Source organism: Poeciliopsis prolifica, unplaced genomic scaffold (assembly GCF_027474105.1).
Source record: "Poeciliopsis prolifica strain line A6 unplaced genomic scaffold, Auburn_PproV2 SCAFFOLD034, whole genome shotgun sequence".
NCBI lineage: Eukaryota > Metazoa > Chordata > Actinopteri > Cyprinodontiformes > Poeciliidae > Poeciliopsis > Poeciliopsis prolifica.
The window spans coordinates 3,315,378-3,341,242 of record NW_026562409.1 but is presented as its reverse complement, the minus strand read 5'-3'; the positions used below and the strand labels follow the sequence as shown (position 1 = coordinate 3,341,242).

The 25,865-nt window shown below is 37.2% G+C and overlaps 1 protein-coding gene across 2 annotated transcripts in view; it reads right to left on the bottom strand.

The window, feature by feature from the left end:
* Positions 1-13,040: 13,040 nt before the first annotated feature.
* The window catches only part of mybpc2a (myosin binding protein Ca), a 66,240-nt gene continuing 53,415 nt past the window's right edge, over positions 13,041-25,865 (bottom strand). For both annotated transcript variants that reach the window (XM_055052018.1, XM_055052019.1), the window contains 9 exons: positions 25,658-25,792; positions 24,376-24,543; positions 23,330-23,418; positions 21,345-21,540; positions 18,015-18,154; positions 15,445-15,604; positions 15,226-15,362; positions 14,026-14,212; positions 13,041-13,262 (listed from right to left, as the gene is read on the bottom strand). In XM_055052018.1, coding sequence (XP_054907993.1) covers positions 13,234-13,262; positions 14,026-14,212; positions 15,226-15,362; positions 15,445-15,604; positions 18,015-18,154; positions 21,345-21,540; positions 23,330-23,418; positions 24,376-24,543; positions 25,658-25,792 — 1,241 coding nt within the window. In that variant the 3' untranslated portion in view covers positions 13,041-13,233. The remainder of the gene's footprint in view (positions 13,263-14,025; positions 14,213-15,225; positions 15,363-15,444; positions 15,605-18,014; positions 18,155-21,344; positions 21,541-23,329; positions 23,419-24,375; positions 24,544-25,657; positions 25,793-25,865) is intronic.

Genomic DNA, 25,865 nt, shown 5'->3' with positions numbered 1-25,865 from the left:
ATGTTTTTGCAGTGTGTTGCCTGGTAAATGAGCCAGCAATAATAATAATAGTAATAACAACGAAAGTGGCGTGTGGAGTGGAGGTCTGAGATTTTTTAATACCACAGGAGAGAAAATGACGTGGCAATGAATGAATTAGAGAAAAAATAAATCGTGGGAAATGGAAAGAAAAGAAGGAGGGAGGAGGAAACGCACGATCGATGATCAGTGAAGTAGCATTAGCATTGTTCACACATCTCTTTTCCTCCTGCGGCCCATCTTTCTTCTCTTGCTGCAGCGTTGCCATGGTGACCGGGAAAGGTGGGAATACCTGTCCTTCAGAGAGATGGAGAGAGATGTGGGCCGACCCTCATAAATCTAACCTTTTCCTTCACAAATAAGGGAATTCTGGGGAAAAAAACTCAATTTTGGAGAAAAATGTAACAAATTTTCTAGACTCAGGATGGAGATAATCGGATCGGTACCGATGTCCAAGGTACCGATGTCCAAGGTACCGATGTCCAAGGTACCGATGTCCAAGGTACCGATGTCCAAGGTACCGATCCGGCACCAAGGTTTACCTGGTATTTTTTGTCTCGTTTCAATGGTTAATGTCTTCGTTCACTTTAAATGAGACAAAACTGTCTTACAAGTAACTTTTCAGAAAGATAGATGGTTTTTAGTAAATAATTCCTTAATATTAATTTAAAGTACTTGTTTTAGTGAAATTATTTAAAAAATGCCTTGCTAATAATCTATCAGTGGAACGAGAACATATTCATCACTATTGTGCACTTAATTTAAATGCAAAATGTACATATTTTGTACATTAATTACCTTGTTTAATTACTGCTCTGAATTTGTTGGTTTTTCAGCAATTTATGTTTTTTTTTTATTCATAAAAACACCAGTTAGTGATTAATCAGTCGCTAAATTAGGTGATAATTGATCAAAATTAAACCGATTAATCGTTTCAGCCCAAGTCAGTGTTTTCAAAGTGGGGGTCGTGGCCCCCTGGAGGGCCACCAGGTGGCGCTAAGGGGACCTTAGGAAGTTGGAGGGAAGTTGAGAAAAACCTTTTAAAATAAAACAAATTAAGAATAATTTTTTAAAACCACTGTTTTTCATATACATCTTTCAGTCTAATAAAATGAAAGTTGATGATGAAGATGGAAATAACCTTTGTTGTCCCACTGAAAGCAAATGTTTTGATTGGCTGCCCGTCAAATTTATCAAGCTGTTTTCTCCTGAAGCTGGAAATACAAAAGTTCCTGACAAGAAAAACAAACCATATAAACTGTGGGGATGAAATAAAATTAGATTACATATTTTCTTATCAAAAGAGGGGATTGTGATGGAAATGTTTACCTGCCAGGTGAAACAGAACTCGTGACAAGCTAAAATCAGAAGGTTTGAGGTTAGTATTTATGCTAAATGGCTATAATAATAATATCAACTGCATCAGGTTTTTGACCTCTAACTCGTCCCGGTGACCTTCAGGGTCGCCAGCCTGTCGTGTTCGTCTCCTTCCCGTTTCGCTCTCACCTGCTGCAGCGATTCTCCTCAAATTCATTTTATTGGCAGCTAGCATTTCCATGGAAACATCTCGAAACCATGGCAACTGCTCCAACCGAGCCAAGCGCTTTCAGACCTGCTGCAAACGCTGCTTCGACTCTCCCTCGCGCTATTTTTACCCCGTCTCCTTCCTCCTCTCCGTTTACCTGCTCTCAGATATTCACACGCTACACCTGTGGGGTTACAGTCACACAGCGACTGTGAGGCTGCAGCCTGATTCTGCAAACTTCATGGAGGAAAATCGGCTCTGGTTTGAAAACTCGGCCATCCTTAAAAGGTCTGAAATTCAATCATCTAAAACTGACACCTTAAAATGTCTCAACTTAATTGAAAAGCCATAAATTGGCCATGAATACATTGATCACAAGTCTCACATGTAGTTTCATATTTGAAGTATTTTTTGTTTTTCTGGCTGGATTTTACTGTGACACAAAACTTTGAGTCCTGCACCCATGCTAACTAGCTACACTGCAAAAACACAAGATCTTACCAAGTAGTTCTGGTCTAATCTTACTGATTTTACTGCACTTCAAACAAGACAAAATAAACAATTCAACAATAAAGGAGTTTGTTTTAAATGAATAATTTAATATTGATCAAAAAGTTCTTGTTCCACTGGTGGATTATTTTACTTAACAGGGGAAATTTTTTTTTTTTAAGTGAAATAGATTGCAGGTGGAGCTTAAAAAAACTTTTAAAAAATAAATTATTGGCATAAAATAAGCATTTATCTTGCTAAAATGTTCTTCTAAGTTGATTTAGTCTTATTTCAAGTGTACTAAGATATTTTACATTCAAAACTTGACCAAAAATACTTAAGATTTTGTGTTTTTGCAGTGTAGCTAGGTGGCTTTTTTCTGCAATTGGCTGAACAATGTCTGTCTTTGCCATTGGCTCACTTCTGTTGCCAATCCAGGCCATTTATTTATTGGAGATTTTCCTTTGTACGTCTCTGTCACAGTATAGGTCTTAAATTGTATTCGTTATGGTTGTTAAAAGTCTTAAATTTGAGTTGGTGAAACTTGTAGAAACCCAGAAGCTTCACATCAAGGAGGTTTGCAATTTCTAGTTTAAAGAAGTTGGAAGGTTTGTACATTTTCCCCACAGTAAAATTTATGCACCTTTAAGGCATTATCAAGGTAAGCTTTCAATTCACATAATTCTTTTTTTTTACTGTTACCAATATCTTCTGATAGTATTCTACATTCAACAGCAGGCACTAAACTAAAGGATAATCTGTTTATTCACCAGACTGGTCCCAGAATGTGCCAACACTGCCAAAACAAAATCTTACCAAGTATTTTTGTCCAGTTTCTAGTGCAAATGTCTTAATACACTTGAAACTTACAAGGAACTTTTCAGCAAGAAATGGGAGCTAATGTATTATGTCAATAATTCTTTAGCGCTCTATAGCATGACTTTTTATTCTTTTGGGGAAAAATATTTTCCTGCATTCTGTGGGAGCTTGGTGGTAAAAACATATCAATCATAAAATCGGACCTTGACGCCAGATTTAGGTTTGATTCCTCAATGTGTCTAAAACACCAAATTAAATACAAATCAAACAAAAACTGTAGTCATAAAAAACTTTTTGTTGACAAAAATAAATCATTGATCCAATTCACCAAATATAAAATAAACAACTAACTTTCATGAATGAATAGTACATGGATGAAATGCCTTCCTATCAAAACAGAAAATGATTAAATTGGCATAGTGACTGGAAAAATAAAAACAAACATTGCAAAAATGCAAAGTCTAACCCATTTCTACTAATTACCCTTGAAATAAGACAAAACTAACTTACAAGTGAATTTCAGCAAGATAAAAGACATTAAATCCTTAATGTTGATATTAGTTACACTGGCAGATTATTTTGCATATAAATGTTAAAAATGTTTGAAATATTCTGTTACTGAATTATTTACTAAAAACAAGCTTATATTTCTTGCTGAAAAGTGATTTGTAAGTTAGTTTTGTCTTAATTCAAGTGTACTTGCTAATATTTAGTTTTTGCAGTGGAGCATTTAAATATTTTATTTTTTGTTAGTGTAATTGTCTGAATGAAAACTGCTCAAGGCGTTTTTTTCCTTCACCGTTTGACAGCAGATGAGTCTCCAACCCTGAATTCAGCAAGCAAGCAAGAAAATAAATGCTCAACAGCAGCACACTCTAAAATAATAACACTATTACTAAACATAATGCAGATGAAAGCGCAGCCATATACACAAGTCTGTTCCCCACAGACCTCTGGATTTGCTCAGTGGGACAGAAAAACAATTACAGCAGCATGAAATGAATAAAAGGTATATTCAGCTATCTGGGTCCTTTGAAGATGGTTGAGGACGAGTAAGCAAATTTAATTCAACGGCGGCGGTTTTTTGGTTGCAGAGGAAAAAAAAAATCCCAAAGTACAGAGATTAGACGGCAGTACTGGCAGCTTCTTCTTCCTCACCGGGGAATCGTTTCTGTGTGTGCGTGTGTGTGTTGGATTGCAACAGACCAATCTGCTCTGCAAAACCAAAAAAAGAGAAAGGAGCCGTCCATGTCTGCAGGATCCTGGGAGCTGATGATGAGGTGAGAACATTATGATCGAACGCATGCAGAGAGAACAAAATGAACACATTCGAACGGAGAGAATTTAACAAAATAAACCTGAATCCAACAACAACAAGGCGCCTTTGCTATGAAATTCATTTTGTTTCTGGAACCGCTTTAGACGGTGCAATGCAGGAATAATTTAAAGTTTGAAGATTTCACAACAATGTTCGATAAAGAAACATAAACACGCCACAATCGGCCTTTACTGTGGCTTTGATTCTACAAATTTAACAAAAACATTTTCTCAATCCCATTCACACCGATTTAAATCTACATTTACACGCAGCCAAGGACGTAGTCAAGATCACCCAACCCAGACCAAGACCAGCGCCCCGTGCCACAATTAAATGTAAAATATGATCAAAATTGCTTCTCAAATTGATCTGAAATATCCACATTCCCATAAAAACACATACGTATTAAACACTTAAGATCTGAAATAAATAATTCAAACTCATCTATGAACACTGTTCAAGGCGCAACAAGCACCCATTCTTCTTCTGCAACATCTGCCACCATGACAGGTGGCAAAAACAAGCAAAGATCAAAGAGCATGCTCTGCACTCTTACATTCTTGCTTTATTCATTCGCCAATTAAATAAATCTATGTGTATATTAGTTAAATACAATAACAATAACTACTGTAAGGTAAGAGTCCTTCAGAAGAATTGAATGTTCAGGAATATATATAGCAGACTTTTGGTCACAGCGTTGTTCCATATATGTGACATGTCATTCACACAACAACTCAGGACAATGAGTGACACCTTTTTTTCATGCAACAATTGAGTCTCTGTACAGCTCGCTTTGCTAACATCCCGTCCACAGAGCTTACCTTTCTTTAAGTTTCCTTTCCAAGTGACAATAAAAGTTGGACGAAGCGCAGCTGAGCTTAAAAGTCGCCATATTTGATGATTTATGCAGTGGATTTCTATTACTGACGACAGACAGCCACCTTGTCCCGCTCAGAGAAAACCACTGCGCATGTCTTGGAGGGTGACGACAGACCCACGTAATTACGTAATTGTTTGGATTTTACGGCGCCACGTGAAGTCCCTGTACTTCGCATTTTAAGAAAAAGCGCGCAAAGCGACTTGGATGTAACTGTTCTGTAGAAATATAGTGCAATAGAAAGTACAGATACTTACTGTAAAATGTAGTGGAGTAAAAGTCGAAAGTATCAAAGATTAAATCTACTTAAGTGAAGTAAAGATACACGAAACCGAGCCGAACCTCCTCCCTCCTGACGTGTTGATCACATTATTTATATTAATATGTCATAAACAGAGTTTCCCCTTCGACCGGAGCGGCATCAAAAACCTACAAAACACGAGATGCTAACCAGTTTGTTCCATACATGCTAGGCTACATCATCGTCTACATGGTTACCAACGGTTAGATAAAGCGTACCTTCTCCATAATGCCATATTGAACATCTTTAAAGTCTGACCTACGTATAAAGTTTATGCTCGTTAATCTCCTTACCTTGTAAAAAGTGTTCGCTGTGTCCTGACTGGCTTTAATGGAGCCGTTGGTCGTTTTAACGTCCATCATGGCGGAGTGGGCGGGGTTACGGAGAGCGTGACGTAATGCGCAAAGGGTCAACAGTTTTAGTTCTGAAAACGATTTTTAAAATAATGTTATCTCGCTTTTTAAGCATGTTTTGATTAAATTAATCAAAAAAAAATTTTTTTAAACAAAATTTTTACTTTTTCCTAACTTCACATTTGGTCATTTAGGACATTTTCTTCTGATCCTGTGATTATTAACAGGCTTCCTGCCTTTAAATAATGTTTCTCCTATGTTTTTAGGATTTTTATGACTGTTATCTCCTTCGCACTGTGCAGATGGATTTACATACACAGTATGTGATTCATTTGTGTGTGTCAACATATTTAACACCTCCACACATTTGCATGCCTGTGCACACCCACACAATACTTATGTGAACCTTCTGTTGCTTATATTTATAAATGGAAACCTAAAACTGTCACTGCTACATCACAGCTGCCCAAATTGTTTTCATTCCCAATCTTGGTGCTTTAAAAAATTTGTCTCCATTTGACTTTTAAATCGGAACAAAATGTGTAAGTCATGGAAATGGTTTTGACATCAGCCTGTTGAACTGGAACCAGCAGGGAGCCAGTAAAGATGAGTTACCATTTGGGTTTGTAAAGCAGCTTCCATGAAGTATTTTCCTTTTTTCTGAGAGTTTTTGTTCAGTCTGGTGCTTAAAACTAGAGTTCAAAGCATAAACGTTTCAAAAATATCATTTTTTAAATAGAAAATCCATATTTTGGGGTATTCTTAATTGTTTTGGGTTTCTGGCAGAAGCATCAATGAGTAATAAGAAAATGTATCATAAATGGCCAAAACTTTGAGAAATAACCCTAATTCTTGGTATGTGTAGAATGTACATCAATAGGCATATTTCAGTTGAATATGTAATGTCAAAAAATCACAATTTTCTTGTTTCCATTAAGTAAGAAAAGCAACAAAAATCTCCTGTCAATTAATTTGTTCCTGCGATGGGTCATTAAAAAACACACCACTCCTTCATTCTCCAACCACTTTCTGTCGTCTTCTTCCTCTTTTCCGCCAGTAGAAACATCCAATTCTTGATCATGTGACACAAAAAAAATCTATGTATTTTTCCAAAATACACCAATTTTGATACAGCAACAAAACCACCTCATTCTAGTGCAAATGCAACAAAAGTTGGTGGGTTTCTGTTAAGTTAATTTATTTTCAGAATTCCAATTTGCGCGTACAGAATCCATATTTTTAAACATTCGGATCCTCTAGATAAAGGCTCTTTGGTGAATATTTTTGGGTTATTTTGAGGAAACTGGCTAATTTTCTAGCTGTGAAGCAACATTATTTCAAACTGGAGCCACCAGTGAATATCTATTTAAAAATTAACACCAAATTTTCTGCTCACATTAAATTTCAGTTTTTCTGAGGACACCAAGGTCGTTTGGATCAACAAAATTATCCTTCTTGTCGATTTTTCCACAAAGATTTCAAAGACTGAACATTTTCAGAGAAACTTCAGCATTAAGGTACTTTTAAACAAACAAACAAAAAAAGAAACAGATTTATCAGGTAACTTTAAGAATATAATTTAAAATATATTGTTTAAAGGTTTGTTTAGGATAGATATAGTACTAAATAGTAATAAAACTGTTGGTGCATTTTAAATTCAGATGTTTGTTGCCATATTTTCTTGTAAATGTTTCAAACATTTAATTTAGACTCTAAATAAATGAACTTAAGGCTCTAATTTTAGTATTTCTGGCAGGTTTGGCTCCATCTGTTTCAATAGGAAACCCTCGTTAGAGCTGAACCCTGTGGGAACGTCCTGTAAAATTATCTTTACTGGAGGAAATCCAGCTGGGAATCTGCTGCCACTCGGGGAACTTTCAACAAGGCAGAAAGCGTGGGGATAAAAATATACGGGCCTCCGACCCGGCGGTACCTGGGGAACGGGACGAGCTGTGATGAAGGGAAAAGGACGCCTGATTCTCCGCTGACCCGGTCCGTGTTTCTGGGAAATGGATGGTGGCACCAAAATAAAGCAGCTCCAAATTACAAAAGGAAAGCATCCAGAAACCTGATTTCCACACAAACTGTTTTATCCTCCCCTATGTGGAGAAACTGCACCGGCCATTCTCCCACAGTTTTATTCTCATAATCAGACTAAATGTTTCTGGTTATTTTTGGAAACTAACGAACCTGAGCTCAGCTTTTTATAAACTGATAACTTGGTTTCTTACAACAATATTTCAAAGAAATATTTGAATTTCTTTCTTAGACAGGAACCCAGTTCCTCCATTATTATTAATTATTATTATTATCATCATCATCATCGTCACAGTTCTGATTACAGACACTCTCAGTGAGTGCCGGTTGGAGACATCCTCAAAGGAAACGGATTCAAGTGGAAAACCATCTGGACCGACCCATCTATATAATCTGCATCAGAGGAAGGCCTCATATTGATGCTAAAAGCTGCTAAATATTAATTTATTTAAACCGTTTTGTACTGGTGTCAGCAGAACTTCTTCATGTCCAATATTCTGATTTATACACTGAAATTTAGACAATCAATTTTAGACAGTTTGGGAAATATTTCTACAACTTTATGTTTTAATGGTATAAGATGAATGGATGGATAATTATTTTTTGTTTTAACTTCAGATCTTTAAAAGTTTGTGTTTATTTTTTACTTTTAGCTGCTCTTCTCTCTTATCTTTCTGTCCATTTCTTCGTCCTTTCTGTGTCTCGTCTTCCTCCTTTTCTGCCGCCGTTTCTGTGACGTTTGCCTGAAATCCGTCCCGGTTGGGTTTCATCGTTGGTTCTCCTGACTGGACGGTTCCCAGCGGCTCAGATGAGTCGGGTTGACCCACACTTGACCCAAAGCCTGTGAAGTTTGAATTTCGCTGGCGCAGTCTGTTTGATGAACGTCTGGTCTGCCTTCCTCTCCTCCGCCGGACACATCTGAGAGACCAATTTGTCCAAAACGGTGGACTTTCAGCAGGTGGCACAGCTGAAAATGTGGGACACTGAACTTTTCAGAATAAAAAGCTTTTTCTAGGCAGTTCATCGTCTAATTTTAAAGCGTTTTTGTTTTAAGGTTTTCCCCTGGTTGGTGCGATGATGCAGTCAAGCTTTAACCTTCATCCACCCTGAGATACATTGAGCTCATTACGTGGGTCACGACCCCAGGGAGGGTTTGGGCCCTTCAAACGATGAGCGCGATAACGCAGAACGTAAGTCACACCGGCTTTCATTAGAGGAACTGAACTCTGATGGAGACCAAAAACATCAAACTGGTCCCATTTACAAACATTACGGGAATAAAGTCAGAATGTAAATGACACCTTACTCTTTTAAGATTCAATTCTTGTGACATCACTAATTACTTTAGTATTATTTTGACTTTATTCTAAATTTTTTCATAATATCAAAACTTTATTCACAAAATTGACTTTATTCTCGTACAACTTTTTTAATCATTTGAAACTTTGTTGTTTCAAATTATAAATGACAAATCATAATATTGTAATTCTTGTGCAACTTTTTTGTATTATTTCACCTTTATTCTAATTTTTTTGTAATTTACAACTTTATTCTCATAACTTCATCCTTGTAATATTTAGATTTTATTCTTGTAACATTATAAATCTCACGCAACATTTCTTTTACATTATTTCGACTTTATTCTTGTAAAATTATGAATTTATTGTTGTGTGACTCTTTATTCTTGTTTGACTTTATTCTGGTATCATTTTGTTTTTATTCTGGTACTTATGTCCTAATTCTCCGTCGTAGATTGGACCAATCCAAGCCTTTCTGTTTCTGTGCACTAAACTCTGTGAAGTTTTGGCGCGCAGGTCAAAGGTCGCAGTCCTGTGTGTGTCTGTTTCATTTTTAGTTGCTATCCTGTAATTACCCCGATGGGACTCGCGGCTCTCTTTCACTCCAAGTCTGTGATTTCATGTATAATTACTTGCATAATTACAGTTCCCTCCATCCCACTGTTTCAGGAGGTCTGTTTCTGTCTCGCTTCACTCACACGTACACCACCGCAGCCAGCCCTCCCCCCTCCCCCGCCTGCTGCTGAGGCTTGTCACTTCTCTTTGTCTCGTCTTCGTCTCAGCCGGGCCTGTTCTAATATTGGAAAGGCAGCAGCAGATACAGTGGCACTTCCATGCTAACTTATTAATTATGCAGTCGCACATCACAAACTTGACGAGCCTTAAGGTTTGTCGCAGGGAACGCGGGGAAAACAAAACACCCCATTATTATTTTATTTTTTTCTGGTGAACAGCAGCGGCTTCACCCAAACCGTTCTCCTGTTTGCAAAGTTTCGAAAGGCTTCAGGATGATGCCATCAGACACAATTAATGTGATTGCTTAGCAACCGAGCGTCGCTTTTTACGGCAAGGAGAGCAGCAGCAGAATATTGAGGTTATGCGCCGTCTTCCTGAAGGATGTGTTGTTTTTTTCCCATGCGGTGGATCCCCAGCGCCGCTTTCAAGTGTCAATCAGCGGAGATACGCGCCACACTGCGTCTCGGGTTAACTGACAAAAACGTTATGTCAACATCCGCGCACACGTAAACACGGCTGAGCAGCAGGAACGGCCCAGTTTCAGGCGATTTGCTGCACAATGTGCGCAGAGGATGTTACGCTCAAGCAAGAGCAGATCTACTGAGGTAAAAACTAAAGGCAGCCGTCCAAGAAATGAGAAAAAAAAAGTATTTGGTAAAAAGTTACTCAACTCCTGAGTAACTGATCAAATTGTCTATCATTTAATATTTAAAATTTACATCATCACCGAAATATAAAGTGGAAATTTTGGTATTTTAAGCATCAAAATGATAATAATTCATAAAAGTAACCAAAAAATAAAATCAGGAAAAATATATATTTTTTAAAAAAAATCAGTTTCTTTCTATTTAAAACTTGTGAAATTTCAACAAAAACTTTTGGTGTGTTTGTGTCTGGTGAATTTTTGATTAAAACATTTTTGTTTTTCATTCAGTGGGTAGAAAATCCAGATATTTTACTCAAGTGAAATTAGACATACTTTGAAATAAAATGTAATTGAGTATCTGTAACTAATAACTACCCAACCTTTGATGTATGCATATAAATAAACAAAAAGAAAAAACCTGTATGAACCCTATCCGCCACAGGGGGCGCTGTGCTAGAAGGGGCGCCAAACAACAACACAGTTAGCATTTTCTAGTTAGCATTTTCTGCATTTAACAGCTGCTTTATGTCTAAGTTTTAAAAAAAAATGGGTTAAAGCTTTTATAAGCTACATTTTGAAAAAAGTTTCAAAAGTTTTCATTGAAAACTATTTTTTTTTGCATGATTTTGTTATTGTTACTTATTTGAATTATAAGTAATAACAAAGACCATAATTTCTACTTAACTTTAGATTTTGGTCCATCTGATGATGTAATTTTTAAATATCAATTTATTGGTAATTTGATCAGTTACTTCATTACACTTTTCACCAAGTATTTTTAATTTTTCTCTTTTTTTCCTCTTATTCAGTGTCAAGTAAATAACATTTACTCAAATACATTTATGTGGGTAACTTTGTAAATATGTACATTTAGGAGTATTTTTACTATGTTGTACTTTTACTTTGACTTGTGTAATTTTATTATGACGCATTTTAATCAAAAATCCACCAGACAGACGCACCTGCAGTTTTTGTTACAGTTTAATAATTTTTTTTATTGAAAGAAACTGTTTTGGAAACATTTTCCTTTGCCTGATTTTGGCCATTTGAGTTTATATTTTGGTCTGATTGATTGATTGATGATTTGATCAGTACTTTTAGCAAATACTTTCTACTCTTTCTTGAGTGATTTCTGCCTTTACTCCAGTATCAGGATGCTGGTTCGACCCTCGCTGACATTCTGGGTCATCTTGCCCTCTCACCTGGACCCAGACCCTCCTGACGGCCAGTTTTGCTCTTGCGCCCTCTGCTGGACACACCGTGACCTCACGCAGCCTGAGGCCCTGCTCTCCGCAGTTTTTGCGCCACATTTGCTCGTGGCTGGTTCAGGTGTGCGCATGCGCAGGGTGACCTGGCGTCTCCCAGCGGAGTCGGCGCTGTGTTTGTTTTGCGGGTGTGTAAATTAGCGGTAATTCGTTTGCTCAGTAATGACGTGGGAGAGCTAATTAGGCCAGCGCTGATGGGTGCATTAATTAGTCTCTAGTGTGATGCTAATGAGGCCCTGATTTGGAGCGCGTGTTTGTGTAAGTCGTGTATCTGAGAAGGCCTCTCGCGAGAGGTCAGTGAACTCTCAGAGCACGTGCGTATCTGTGTGCAAGAGGCTCCTTGATTCCTGTTATTCCAGCATGTCTGTCGATCCTTCCGCTCAACCATCACAGCAGCGGCTTTGGTACGGCAGGCCGTTGTGACATAAAATCAGCGCCTAATTAACTTTCTCCAGTGGAAAAGGCAAAAGCCGATGGGACATTTAAGATTTGTGCATTCATATTCTGACACGTAATTGAGCTACAATTAAATTTTAACGAGTCAGAAATTGTTCAGTATCGTCTCAAATGACGTCACAGGATCCGTCATCTGAACGTCACACTTCCGTAATTACATTATTATATAGTATTATTTTGCAAAACAAAAATATAATAAAATAATAATATTGTAAGAATAAAAGTCAAAATAATAGAAGAATAGAATATTTAATTTCCCTTTTGGATTAATAAAATATTTCTTAGGTATCTGAATTAAGAATTGCTGCCACAGAGCTGTCCGATCAGTTGCCTGGAGAATTTTGGGTTTTATATACAAAATTATCAGAAACTGTCACAATGTAGAAAAAACTGAGCAGTATGGGATACAAGTTCAACACAAAACTTTGTTGACTTGAAGACTGCTTTGAAAATCTGCCAATAATTTTCCATTTTTTCACTTCTGTAAAACACAGTACGGTTGAAATGGCGTTGAAAAGCTAAAAAGGCTGCTAACAACCCATCCCCAAACTGAAAATGGTGAATTTTATTCATTTTTTTCTATTTTTTATTGTTGTATTGAAATTTCAAAGATGTTATGTAAATCTGTGACGTTTTGACTCTTCAGAAAACTAACTCAATATGTCTTAAAAAGAATAGAAGTCATTAAGATATCTAAAGATATTTCAAAAGGAAATGTGAGTAGTCAAAATTACTGTTCCAGTCTTGTTAAAATATAATTAAAGACATTTTAATACATCTAGTCATAAATCAGATATCTGAAGTGGTATTTTGGTGAAACTGATTTTATGATAAAACAGCCTGCCGTATTTTTGGTGCCATAGAAAACACATGGACACAGAAAGGAACCAAAGACACAGGAAGTGGTAATGGATGTTTTATAAGGGTTCAGCGACAGGTCCGCTTCACGGCGGGGGGGAAGATGGCAGCTTTACGGCTCGGTTCTGATTGGTCACAGCAGAAGTGAAGCATGATCTGTTCTGATCATATTTATTCATGACTCTCCTGTTATACATAATCCATTTACTGTTTCCGTTGGACTGTGTCCTCTGGCGCTTCATTTCTCTTCCGTCTTCTCCTGCAGAACTGTGGAAACAAAAACCACCAAGTCAAATGCAAGCAGTGCTGTGCAAAAGTGTTCATGCTCCACGTTACCTCACCTTACATCAACAAACTCAACGTAAAAAACAACTTTTACCAAGTATTTCTGGTCGAGAGTCTAGTGCAAATAAGACTAAACTAACGTACATGTAACTATGAGCTTTTTTAGTGACTTAATATTGGCAGATTTTATTTATAACAAGGGAAAATAATCTGCTTATGAATCTAGTATTTTTCATCCATATTAAGGAATTATTTACTTAAACAGGCTCATATTTATTGCTGAAAAGTTACTTCTAAGTTAATTTTGTCTTATTTAAAGTAAACTAAAATATTTGCACCAGTAACTAAACAAAAATACTTGGTAAGATTTAGTGTTTTTGTTGTGTAGGAACAAATTGGTTTTTCAAAAATAATGTACTGCACTTTAGTTTTATTATTTTTGAAAGGATGTCTCCCTCACACAACAGAAAATGTCTGTATTTACAGATATTTTTTGGTATGATCCACTGTGTTTAAATAATTACAAATTAGCATAAATTCCCAAATAACCTTTATTAGATTAAACCTACCTAATATTGGGAAAATAAAACCGTTTACTGTCTCCAAACATTCAAAAATAGAACATCTGTTTCCTTTTAGCATTTGACTGATTATCAGAGAAAACTGACCAATCTCTATTAAAGGAGCAGTTATACTGCGACACTGAGTTTGGTTTGTTTCTAGATGTTTGAAAGGAAATTCGCACCTCGAACCTCCACCTTGCACTCCACCTCGTCGACCCCCAGGTCGTTGACGGCCCTGCAGGAGTAGCGGCCGCCGTCGAACAGACTGGCCTTGCGGATGTTCAGGGTCAGGACGCCCTGGTTGTTCTGCATCAGGAACTTGGGGTCGCCGTCGATGGCCATGTTGTTCTTCATCCAGATGATCTTCGGCTGCATTGGGGAGGGAAAACGTGAAATCAGATCGACGATTGTGTCTCCGATCTTTCCGCTCCTGACGTGAAAAGCCTTTAATCGTTCCCAGTTTGACTCGTAAAACATGCAACGCTGCGCCGCAGCCAGAGGAGGGGAAATGCATGCAGGAGGCTGCAGCCAGTTGCTGCAGCCAGAGGAGGGGAAATGCATGCAGGAGGCTGCAGCCGCCGTCGCTGCAGCCAGAGGAGGGGAAATGCATGCAGGAGGCTGCAGCCGCCGTCGCTGCAGCCAGAGGAGGGGAAATGCATGCAGGAGGCTGCAGCCAGTCGCTGCGAGCTACAATCACTTCCCCCTCATTTCCCTCAGGTTTACTCTGCTGCTTTTATTTATACTCACTTCCCATCATGCTTCCATTACATCTCTGCAGATAACTTGATTTACCAAAAGTACAACTTAAGAGATTCACATTTTTAAAATGTATATTAAAATTTTCTGATCTTGTGTGTTTTATTTTTGTGTTGCTGGAATGAAATAATTAACGTAATTAACTTTATTTTTCTTTATTTGTTAATGTAAATATAAAATATGACAAGTGATAATATATAAAAATAAGTAATGAAACCAAATTAAATTAAAAATCTGTATTTCCACAATTAAATTAATACTTTCATCAAATATTTACATAAAATTATATAAATCTCAGCTTTTTCTTCTTGTAAATAAACAAAGTATGAACATTTAAATAATAAGAATTACATATTTAGATGATAAATAATGTCAATTGAATATAAAGCTTTATATTTTTAGATATTTATTTATATTTATGAATTTACAATGAAATTCATGTAAATTGTTATGTTTATTTGCAATAATACTTATGATTCCATAAATGCCTCCAAATGTCTGTAGTGATAAGAATAAAAACACAGATTTCATAGTTTAGTTATTTTCTGACTGACCTGTTTGAGTTTTTTAAGGCGTTTTGCTGTAATTCAAATTAAGTCTCTGAATTCTGAGCTGAAGTTTGGTACCTTGGGGTATCCGCGGACGGCGCAGCTGATGGCGGTGGTGTAGCCGGCGATCACACTCCGGTCCACTAGAGGCGCTGTGAATTTGGGGGATCGGTTCATGTCCGTCTCCTTGAAAGCTTTGGGCTGGTAGAGCAAACCTAAATAGGAAAAAAAAGACAAAACACGTTTAAAAACCTCAACCTGAGAGTGGAAAGCAACGTTTGCTGCGATCTTTTTCACCTGTTTTGTCGATGACGGCGGTGTTCTTGCTGATGGCGGCGTCGTCGCTGAGGCCACAGATGTTTTCGCTGAACACTCGGAAGGAGTACTCGTTCCCCATGACGAGGTCGGACACGGTGCAGCTGAGCCTGCGGTTGTGCTCGTGGACCGTGAACCACTCCTGAGACGGAGACAGAAAGTTCAGACCTGCAGCGTTACTCAATCTGCATCTAATAATAACAGGAGAAGCTTGTAGATCCACTGTTTGGATCGATAACTCAGAGCTTTAATTTGTTACAGTTCATTTCTGAAAAGTATAACAATTTGGACCTGTGGTAATTGTAGGATTTATGACTTAGGATAACCCTAACCCTACAATTTATTATAACAGTCTTGTGGTAACATCTACGATGCTAATTTTATAATTTTTCTGAACATTTTTCAGTCTTAACTGTTTGATTAGTTGATTGAATTTTGGCCAGTGATGAGATGTAAAGAACAAATCTGAATTTAAAATGGCAAACGTGCAGAAAAGTATCTTAATTTATAAATAATCTTTTCATCACAAAATGTTTATAAATGGTTAAATCAGTCTAGTAAAATGTAACTATACAGCTTTTTTAAATCTATTTGTTGTTATTCCATTTAAATCATAGACTATTTTTATTACAATGAAATGCAAAACGAATGCAGAAATAGAAACACCACCTTCCTTTCGCACAAAATAAGCTAACGGTTCGGCTTGTGCTGATGTCTTTCCGCCCTGGCATTGTGCTAGCACACATTAGCGTTCTCCAGGGCAGAGCCAAGTCTAATTATTTTAAATAAGTTTCTAATTCTATTACATATCAATGCTTTTCCAATCCATTTTGCTGTAGATTTATGCAACATATATTGACGCTAAATTATAACCAAGCTAGCACAGATGAGTGGAAGAAGCAGCTAAAAACAACAACAATGCGGCTTAAAAGTGAAATCTTTCTAAGTACAAGTGGTTGCTAATTGATTCCATGTTCAACAGCAGCCTGGATAACTGCGTTTCTCTGTAATTTGGTTGTGCAGTGAACACTTAGGAATATAAAGCTGCTAACATTTCCAGCCAGCGTGGCGTAAACATGAGTGAAACGAAGCATTCGGAGGCAGAAAACTAAAATCCATGAAATGAAGAGCAGAACGAGTCTCTGCAGAGGCGCAGAGGGCTGCTTAATTGGGTAATAATTCTTTGTGGGTTTAATATCTTTTGTGTTACATGCAGTCATTTAAATTATGGTTTAATATGTATCAATTACAGCCTTTTACTCAAAATGAAAATATTACAATCTGCTGCAGAATGAAACCAGAATGTGGAGACTGGCTGTATTTTTATTTTAATGGTTCGTGGTTTGAAATGAAGGAGCTCTGGCATTTTTCACAGTAACATTTTAAAGAAGAAGTGATGCAGTGTGAAAATAAACAAAGACGCACTTTAACCATTACAGCAGATTTGATTTATACACTGCTATTATCCTGGGCAACCAGGGAGAAACTAATTGGTGTATAAATATGAAATAAGTCATCCACATGGACAAGCTTCTGCGATTTTCAGGAAATACGTTTACTTTGACTACACTTATCCAAAGAACTATCATCTTTAGAAGTATATGTATTAGTTTAGTTAATCGCACGGTGCGTAATTAATTAATCGCAAAACCTTAGTTGACAAATTAGGAAACATTTTTAATTTAAAGACACTTTTTGGTGCTGAATTTGTGAAAATGATACTTGATCTCAACAGCAAAGATATTTTTTTATTCCTCTGGAACCTTTGCATGTCAGTAAATAAATGATGGAATTAAATGTATTTAAAGTGTTTTAAAATGTCATTAATTGCCACTAAATTAAGGGAGATGTTTGTTGATCTTCTTGACCCAGTTGCTAACTAATAACCAATCGGAGCCAGGAAGTGGGTCTTAGCTCTGTCAATCACCCTATGTGTAGCAGAATCTGCTGTCCTGTATATGTAGCTCTCATGTGATGTCACATTTCCGGCAACTTTGTAGCTGACGGCCATCTTGGTAGGTATTCGTAACTAACTGTCAGGACAGTTGCTATGGAATTGCTATGACAACAATATGAAACTTCTCCATGTTGTGCGACTGTTCGTGTTCATTAGGTTGTTAGCTATGTCGCAGTATCGCTCACAACCCGTAGGGCGGGGCAGCCGGGTTTAGAGGCAGCTTCTTTTCCTCATCGTCTGCCGTATTTTCAGTCTCCGTCTCATACGGGTCGATCCCAGCAGCAGCCATTTTGTATATTTTTCATGCCCATTGGAAAGAGTGTCAGTATATTTTATTTTTGTTGGTCTGGAAGCCATTGTTCATCTAGGTTTGCTCTTGCCTACCAAGATGGCGGTTTAGTGTTGGGGATCGTGTCCGGTTCAGAAGTTGTGGGAACTATGTATTATAAAGCTGTAAGTGGGCCGTCATTGGTTCTTTAAGAACGATAATGATCCAAACAACGAGATCGTCAGCATAGGAGCGGTTTAGCTGGCGGTTGCTTATACTGGTAGATTTACCCAGAATACACTGGGACTGTTCTTCCTTCATGCATACCTTCGTCTTCTTGTCACATTTCTGGACGGTGTAGCCAATAATCTCGCAGTTGCCGTCATCTTTGGGTGGCTTCCACTCCAGCGCGGCGTTGAAGCCCCAGACGTCGGCGACGTGAACGTTGATGGGCGGGCCGGGCTTCTCTGGAGAGATCGCACAGCAGACAGGTGAGTGGCAGGATTTCACCTGAAACTCAGCAAATTTGACTGATTAATTGATCGATTTAAATAGAACTTATCAATGACCAACTAAGGTGACCCAGGACTGGAGGATATCGCTGAAAAGCCTATGATCAGTTATATCTGAAATGTCAAACTGGTTCCTGCTTTATCCACAGTTTTCACTCCACTGCATTTTTTTATTTTTAAGCAGCTGTGAGGCACGGTGGAAAAACATGAAACTGCTGCTGCACACGTTGCCCAACAAGTTGTTGCCAGGTAACCAAAGAGTGAGTGGGTTAGTTAATGGCACCAATGTAGCTTAGCAAGCGGTGAGCAGTAAAGCGGCTATAGCCTTTCCTCTGCCTACGTCTCCCAGAATGCTGTGCGATTCTGGATCGGAGTTCAGGGAATATTTTATATGTTGAATATTCTACCTATTGATATTGATTACATTTCTATTACAATATATAATGTTATTGATTTATTGTTCAGCCATAAGGCAACCAAAGCAATTTACAGCAAAAATCTCATCACAAGAAAAAGAAAACAACATTAAAAATAAGGAAAAATTGTCGCTTCGCTGCATAGTAATCTTAGGGTCATTATTAGAAATCCACCACAGTAATCCAGTCTAAAACTAACAAATGCGTGAATTGCCTTCTCCAAGTCAGTGAAAGTAAATCTTTGAAACCAACTTTAGTTATTTTAAAACCAGATTTAACAAAATATTTAACAGTGGAAGGATAGTCTTTTTTTATATTAATCTTTTAAAGAAAGATCTAACTTTTGTCAGGTGATCTAAACTCTCGATCAAATATGACCTCTTGGTTTCTGACAGTTTTATTTAGCTAAAAAGTCAGGACACTCCCATCCATGTGTCACCAAATAAAATACTACAGTCCTTCGCTAGGACTCTGCTTGGGTTGCTAGGCAACTGGGTTGCTAGGTAACGGGCTGGGCTGTGAGGGTAATGCCTGACAATTTGTGACGTTACATTTTTTTTTAGAAAACATTAACTTGTAAACTGTCGGAGTGTTTTTTTTAAGCACTTTGTTTTTAGAAGCAGTAGGAACAAATGAACAAGAACGTCCAAAATATGTATTTTGTATAATACGTCCTCCTTTACGAGACAAATGGATTTGTAAGTCATCTGCATAACGTTTGAAGGACAGTTTTTGCAAGGATGTAACTTCTCCTGGTGGCAGGATATAAAGGGAAAAGAGAAGGGAGCCAATGATGGAGCCTTGTGGCACCCCACACACAACACAGAGAATGTTCTGTAAGCCACTTCAGCGCAGAGCCACAGACACCGACAAAGTGTTTTAAACGAGTCAGAAGGACAGAAAGCTCCACCGTGTCGAAGGCTGATGTAAGGTCCAACAGAACCAGAACGACAGATTTGTCAGAAGGGAAGGATAAACTCTGCCAGGAGGTTCTGAGACGAAGAGAAATCCCAACGGGAGACAAAAATCAACAGTTGCAGTGGAGGAGATTTGACAGATTAGACAGATTAGAGAGATTGGCAGATTAGTTTAGCAAAGAAAAGGGATCAAGGGAAGGCAGAGAAAGGAAAACTGGCAAAGCAGCAGCATGCTTTGCATTACAAAGAAGAATGAAGTCTGTTGTTATTCTCTCGTCTGTGTGGTCTGTGTGTCACAGCGCAGCAGCGGAGTACTGTACGGCATCGCCGAGTGTTTATCATCAATCTCACTCTGCTGCTTCTGTAGTCCTCAGCGCGGTGACGGATCATCCGGGGAGGGGGCGCCATCTGAGCCTCTCATTAGCTCAACCTTCCCAGCGCCGCTAAGTGACAGAGTCGCCCTCAAAATCCAACCCTAATCCCAGTCAACGTGCAAATAATCCCCCAGGAACCCCGGCCCACGGAGAAGAGCCCTGCAGGATGGAGGCGCGGCGGCGGAGTTAGGATTACGTCTCAGAGGGGAATGAGCTCTTTGATGGTTCGCTACTTTTAGCTGCACATCCCTCGGATCAGAAAATGAGGAATTATCATCAAGTTCGGAGGAGAAATCTCGACATGTCGCGGATTTGGAAACAGGTTCCTAATCTTGCACCTTGTGAAATTGGAACATGCGTGATGCACTAATCCTAATGAGAGAACATGCAACACAAGGAGGGCAAAGGTCGACGTCATACAGGTGATGAGTTTAAGAAGGAAAATGGTAACTTTTAAACAGAAAAATAACTAAAGGAGTTAAAACCTGCAAGGTTTTGCAGGTTCCTACAGTAAAGCTGTTGCAAATTATTACTTTATTAATGAAGCAAACAAATATTTTCCTTTCTGTAGCGGCTCCTCAATGTGAAAAACTAAATATTAGAGAAAATCCTAGTAAATAAATAACTCAGTTGCTTCTTTTAGTAAGAAAACATGTTAAAAGACAATATGATTACAACATCACATTTATTTTTTTAAAGTGTAAAAGCTGATGAGTAAAAATCAAACACTGCTTTTCATATCATTCAGTCGCTAGTTTATTAGGAGTATTGAAGATACCAAAAAAAAAGGAGGAAATTTTTGCAAAAAAAAAAGCCCCATAAAACTCAGAAGTTTTCTAGTTTGGAAAGTCGTTTATTTTCTAGAAAATACTCATAAATTTTCAAAGTCATCTCTGAAATGTGCTAGAAAGAACACTGATATTTCTGAGCTCCAAAAGCTGAAAATTTGCTGGAAAAAAGTCAAATTTTAAGGCTGATCTCAGAAATTCGACAGAAAAAAGAAAATGTGGAACTTTCTGAACTCCAAAAACTGAAAATGTTCTAGGAAAACTCAGAAATTTGTGATTGTTCTCATAAATCTTGAAGAAAAAAAATAAAGTTGGCAAGTTCAAAAGGTAAAACATTTTTGATTTTTTAAATTCAGAAGTTTTTTTAAAGAAAACTTCTCAGATTAACCTTAAAATGTGAAGAGTTTCTTTTGAAAATGTTTGACTTTTTTAATTTCTAGGTTTTTTGTAGAAAACCTTTTATATTAATTTTAAAAATTATATTTTTTCCACTTTTTAAAAAAAATCTTTTAAACTGAAATTTCCAGGGTTTTTCTAGAAAATGTCTGAGATCAATCTCAGAATTTTTGGCAGGAATTTACACCTTTTCTGTCTATAACGTCATACGAGGGAGTTAATTTGCCTCATGTCGGGTAACGCTCATCACTGACCTACGACCTGGATCTCGAGGTCTGCGCTGTCCGTCTTGTCCTCGACCTGGACAGACAAGGTGTACGTTCCTGAATGTCGCCGCTCTGCAGAGCGGATGAACAGGATGGTGTCCACCTCGGTGGTGCGAGTTCCCACGGATTTGTCCTCCATTAGGGCTCCGTCTTTGAACCAGGTCACGACGGGTCGAGGTTTTCCCTGCAGCCACGGGAAAAAATCAGGAGAGATCAACACAAAAATGTCAAAGAAGAACTGAAAAGGTGTGAAGCACCTGCTGTCCCTCTTTCTTCCTCTCACACACACGTTTCTCATTTTGGATTTAAGACGTTTTAGAACAATTTTAAATGTGTCCTGATATGTAAAAAACAAGGAAGCTACATTTATTTTCCACTAGGACAGTAAACAGCAGTGGCAGTGAAATCGGGTTGGATATTTCTCCAGTTTTGTTGGTACAAAAACAGCTCCAGGAGCAAAATGTCTGCCTCTTATATAAGACGACAGAACGGTTGATGCTTTCTCTGTCTCTGGAGATCATCATGCAGCTTCGTCCTCCATCTCATCTTCCTCCTCTGAATCACTTTCTTCTTGTCTATTTTCATTTACAACAAGCCTTTTGTCGCTTGCGTTTAGCTTCTTCTTTACCAGCGCCATAATTTGCAAGTTGTTGTCAGATGCTGTAGTTGTCCTCGTGCCTTTAAAGCTCTGGCTCTCTCTCTCTGTTGCAGGCAATATTCACAAAACGGATTTTTGTTCAAGGAGATGAAACAAAGGAAATGCAGCCATCAGGGGGAATCTAAGTTGTTGGTTCTTTTAGTATCCAAAACACATACACACAAAAATGTGGCTGGGTGTGTTGCAGTCTGGTTTTTTTTAGATAATTTGCTGCATTTTTCAGCAAATTCTTGCAGAAATAAAGCAGAGAACATTGTGTTTAAGACGTAAGCTCTTTATCCTGGGCTGAGTTTTAATTGAAACGTCTCGACTTAGAGTCTCAAATGATATTTTGACGCAGGTAAATGTTAGATCTGACTTCAGCTTTTGATGCCGTTCATCATCTGATGCTGCTAAATGAGGCATTACACTGGAAAAACAACAATCTACCAGATATCTTTGATCTAATTTCTACTACAAATATCTGAGGACACTTGAAATAAGAAAACTGACTTACACGTAACTTTCCTTAAGAAACAGGAGTTTGTTTTAAGTCAATAATTCAGTAATATTGATGAAAAGGTTCTAGTTCCAGATTATTTCACTTATTAATCAATATAAAGGAATTATTGGCATAAATATAGCTAATATATTGCTTTAAAATGTTACTCTGAGTTAATTTTGTCTTATTTCAAGTGTACTAAGACATTTACACCTCTCTGGCGTCCCACAGGGTTCAGTTTTGGGGTGGCCACTCTTGTTTTTGCTCCATTTCCATCCTCTTGGTTCCACACAGTCGTACTTAAAGAAAAATTTCTGTTCTTACGCATTCAGACTTCAGTTTTTATGTTTCTCTAATCTGGAACAAACTTCTAGAAAACTGTAAAACAGCTGAAACACTGAGATCCTTTAAATGAAGGATAAAACCCCACATTTTTAGAGTTTCTTTTGAATATTAATAACAAGAGCATTGACTAGTATATATGATGTACTAAAGTACTGACTTAAACCTTTTTGTACAATAACAGAAATACATTATAATTGTATTTTATTGAATAAGATTAAATAATCTGAACCACCATTACTGGCTCAATTCTGGATGCATTTTGTGATTTTTATTCTCGAAGAGTCCATACAGATAACATGTTTGCCTCTTCACAAAAAAACATAAAGTTGTTTCTTCCAGAAACATTTGAAACATTCAGGCTAAACATAACAATTAAAGGTTGATTTGAGTCCAAAAGGAGGTTTTCCTGTTATGTCGAAAAGGCTTTGATCTGCAAACATGAAACCTCTGCATGCAAGGAAAACAAATGAACAAAGAAGTCGGTTTTACCTGGAAAGGGATGACCAAGTTCACCTTCTCCCCCACAGCTTTGATGATCTTAGATCTCAGGTTGCGAGGGAGTCTAATCTTTGGATTTTCTGCATGAAAAGACGGATCACGCTTATAATCCTTTTATAAGTTTGCAACCTTAACTATCCAAAGAGACGTTTTTGCTCCCAGTCAAGCTAAATAGAGCTGAAAATATCAAACGACCTTTCGAAAAACGACAACTTATGAAATTTAAGATTGGAAATTTGTTGTCAAAAAACATAAAAACACTAAAAATATGCAACTTTTGAGTGACTTAAAACAATTTCTTCTACTGGATGTTGACACATGTGAAAAATGATGTAACTGTTATAAATAGTTTCCAACCTGAAGAGAAGAACAACTGATCCAGTTTTTGTGTTTTTCTGTTGTAAAAATATGGAAAACCACAAAAGCCTGAATTTGTAATTTTTTTTTTAAATCATCAGTTAGCAATTTTAGAAAAAGAGATTATGAGCCATTGAAAGATCCAAAGATCAGTAAAATATATGAATGTGTACACGTTGATGATTCACATTTAAAACATTCTCTGGAAAACAAGAAAACCATGAACCAAACCTGGGCTGCAACTAATAATCACTTTAGTAATCAATTATCCTGTCACTTATTTTAATGATTAATCGATTAATTGGATAAAATTATAATGCATTCTGCATAATTTTATGTAACCATTTAAGCCTTCCTGATGCAACATTAGAAAAACAATAAATGATGCAAATTAAAAAAAACTATTTAATTTCTTTTTTTAAATAAAAAAATACGTAATTGCCTTATTGTGGCTGAATCGCTGTTCTGAATATGTTATTACTTCAGAAAATGTATTTTTATTGAGTCCGTGTATCACAATTAATGATTAATCAATTACTATACTAGCTGACGATTATTTGAATAATCAATTAATCATGATTAATCATTTCAGGTCTAAACCAAACTAAAGAAAAACTTCTGGAAGAAGCCAAATAATTGTTGCTGAAGCTGCTATTTGGAGCATGAAGCGAGAATCTTACCAACAACCTCCCTGATGGTGACGGGCTGAGCCAGCGTGGCGGGGGGGCTGCGTCCAGCCACATTCACTGCAAACACTCTGAACAGCATCTTCTCCCCCGTGGGGAGGCCCTTCACTGTAAACTGGCTCATTTCCACTGGTTCCTTATTGGCCTGCACCCACTGGTCACCTGGGAAAACAGAGAATCCATCAAACCCTGCCAGCAAATTAGGAAAAAAGTTATTTAAAATTAGCATCAAGCATCATTGGAGCGTCATCTGAAACCAGGCCTGAAACGATTAATCGTATTAATCAATAACTGAAAAAATGTTACAATTTAGTAATCAATTAATCATCAACTAGAGTAAGTCATTTGCTGTAAGGACAGTAAATAAGCCAAAGCTTTTTAAACAAACATTTTGTACTTGAGATAAAAAAAATAAAAATAAAGCTCTTTAGCCTTTAAATATGTTCTACCAAAAACTCTTGGCTCAGATTCAGGAATGACATGTGATTACATTTTAGAGCAATAAAATGTTAATAAAGGAGCAGAATTGTTTATTTGCATCTTTCTAATATCGTATACAATAGTGCTTAAATGAGAAATCTAAAAAAAAAGTGTACATTTTTCTATCCGATTAATCAATAAATCGTTGGAATAATCAATTGAATAATTGATTGCTACAATAATTGTTAGTTGCAGCCCTATTTTCCTGATTTAAACAGGGATTTGACAAGTCAAATTACTTTTTTCCAAAGCACGAAAGGACCCAACAATATATTTTATGTTGAGTTATTTTCTTTCTGGTGCAAAGATAAATATTTAAATATTTTCTCCACTTTATCGTTTGCAACAAATGATTAATCGTTCACTAAATAAAAGATGAATATTACGCAGTGACATGTCTACTTTCTTATTGAATTGTTTATTTGTATTTTTACATGTATTTCTAATATTGTTAGCAATAAGCTGAAGTTGTTAAATGATCAGCAGAATGTGACAATTTTTATTCGATTAATCAATACAATATTTGATTAATTGACAGAATATTTGATTAATCTATAGAATAACCAATTAATCGATAAAAAATGCTTAACTAATAAACAGAACAACCGATTAATCAACAAATGTTTGACTATCTGATGTAATAACTGATTAACTGATAAGAATATTCGATTAATCTATAGAGTAAATAATTAATCGATAGAATAATCGATTGGTAAAATAATCATTAGTTGCAGCCCAAGCTCATACAAGACATCACACTACTGTAATGCATTCAGACAGGATTTGTTTTATTTACTTCCTTCTGTGCAGTACTCAATGATGTAGCCGTTGAGGCCGCCAGCTCCGATCTTTTCTGGAGGTCGCCACTTGAGCGAACAGCTGGAGTCGGTCACATCCTCCACAGTGAGGCGAGTCGGCTCGCTGGTGGGGGCTGAGAAACACAAGAGCTTATTAAGACCTTAATACCTGGAATAAACGGGAAGGGAAAGCAGGTTAAGCTGCAT